Source organism: Varanus komodoensis, unplaced genomic scaffold (genome assembly GCF_004798865.1).
Source record: "Varanus komodoensis strain SLA01 unplaced genomic scaffold, ASM479886v1 scaffold6880, whole genome shotgun sequence".
NCBI classification, from domain to species: domain Eukaryota; kingdom Metazoa; phylum Chordata; class Lepidosauria; order Squamata; family Varanidae; genus Varanus; species Varanus komodoensis.
In genome coordinates, this window is record NW_025336331.1 from 2,232 (window position 1) to 4,187 (window position 1,956).

The following is a 1,956-nucleotide window of genomic DNA, read 5'->3' on the forward strand; positions in this document are numbered from 1 at the left end:
CCACCTCATAAAGAGGCCGGCCCGCCACGAGTCTAATCTGGCACTCGGCTCCGGCCTCCCCATGAAGGGGAACCTGGCCTGGTGTGGCACAAAATCCCTTCAACGTGGGCTCCACCTCATAAAGAGGCCTCCCCGCCACGAGTCTAATCTGGCACTCGGCTCCGGCCTCCCCATGAAGGGGAAGCTGGCCTGGCATGGCTGGAAATCTCCAACATGGGCTCCACCTCATAAAGAGGCCTCCCCACCACGAGTCTCATCTGGCACTCGGCTCCGGCCTCCCCATGAAGGGGAAGCTGGCCTGGCGTGCCTGGAAATCTCCAACGTGGGCCCCACCTCATAAAGAGGGTGGCCCGCCACGAGTCTCATCTGGCACTCGGCTCCAGCCTCCCCATGAAGGGGAAGCTGGCCTGGCGTGGCACAAAATCCCTTCAACGTGGGCTACACCTCATAAAGAGGCTGGCCCGCCACGAGTCTAATCAGGCACTCGGCTCCGGCCTCCCCATGAAGGGGAAGCTGGCCTGGCGTGGCACAAAATCCCTTTAACATGGGCCCCACCTCATAAAGAGGCTGGCCCGCCACGAGTCTCATCTGGCACTCGGCTCCGGCCTCCCCATGAAGGGGAAGCTGGCCTGGCATGGCTGGAAATCTCCAACGTGGGCTCCACCTCATAAAGAGGGTGTCCCGCCACGAGTCTAATCAGGCACTAGGCTCCAGCCTCCCCATGAAGGGGAAGCTGGCCTGGCGTGGCTGAAAATCTCCAACGTGGGCTCCACCTCATAAAGAGGCTGGCCCGCCACGAGTCTAATCTGGCACTCGGCTCAGGCCCCCCCATGAAGGGGATGCTGGCCACCAGCAGCTCAAGAAAGAGCAACCCCTGGAAGGGGCTTCGGGCCAGGCACTGAAAGAATCTTTTGCCAACTCTGCCACCCCAAAAAAAGGCGGCTTGCCTGGTGTGGGGTAATTCAAGCTCCAACCTGACCTTCCTAAGAAAGCATGTTTGTGAAGTGCTTGCGATACCCACCTTCTTCGCCTCCACCAGCCTGATGGGCAGCGGCGTCCTGACGGGGGCGCAGAACTCTTGCCTCGGCTCACATCTCTTCTTGCCGTCCTCCTCTTTTCCACAGGCTGCCTGGCGGAATGCCTCATATCCAGCACCATGGCGGGCAGATACCCTGCAGCGGAGAAGCCAAAGGCTTAGCGTTACAGGAGCCTTGGAAAAGGCCTCCCAAACCCACTCCATGCAAAGGAACCTCGCAAGGGCCAAGCAGCTCAGCCACATCCAGGAAGGCCCCCACAGCTGGTGCTGTCACCTCACGACTCAGCTGACTGTCCCCGGAAGAGCAGGCTGCCTTGCTCACTGGAACCTGCCTTCTCTATCCCCAGCTATCCCCACTAAAAGAAAAGCAGCATTGCCAGGCAGCTCTGCAGATAAACCCTTTGCCACAAAGAAAAAGAAACACAGAACTTACTCCCTTTCACTTCCCTCCAAGGAAACAGCAGCCCTTCCAACAGCCTCAAAGCGCGAGACACTCTTCAACCTTCTCGTTTCCAACCAGGAGCTGCTGAGCGTCACAACAGGCCAAGTCGTGCCTTCGGTCCACGGCCGGACAGGACCGCCACGCTCGTGCAGAAGCAAGGAAAATAGAGTATTACGCATGAGAAGGAAAAGCCCAACAAAATCAGGCAAATCGCCCCACATTCCTCACTAAGGGGAATTCAAAGGTGCCAGGCCTGTGAAGCGCTGCCTTGCCAAGCGTGGACCCTGCTCATTGCAAAGGTGAGGCATGCCGAGGAAGAGCTGGCTTGCCAGGCATAATCTCAGGGCTGAGAAGACGCCCCCATGAAGAGGGCGCTTGCCTTGAGTGGCCGCAAATGGTTTCACGCAGAGCCGATCCCCAGAGAGAGCTGGCCTGCCTGCCTCGCCCAACGTTGTTCGTCACCACTGAAGCGGATGCT

At 58.9% G+C, this 1,956-nt stretch overlaps 1 protein-coding gene across 1 annotated transcript in view; it reads right to left on the bottom strand.

The window, feature by feature from the left end:
• Nucleotides 1-1,657, bottom strand: part of LOC123033900 — a 1,962-nt gene extending 305 nt beyond the window's left edge. The window contains exons 1-2 of the mRNA XM_044450806.1: nt 1,470-1,657; nt 774-1,172 (exon numbers count right to left, since the gene is read on the bottom strand). Coding sequence (XP_044306741.1) covers nt 774-1,172; nt 1,470-1,657 — 587 coding nt within the window. The remainder of the gene's footprint in view (nt 1-773; nt 1,173-1,469) is intronic.
• Between the last annotated feature and the right edge of the window lie 299 nt (nt 1,658-1,956).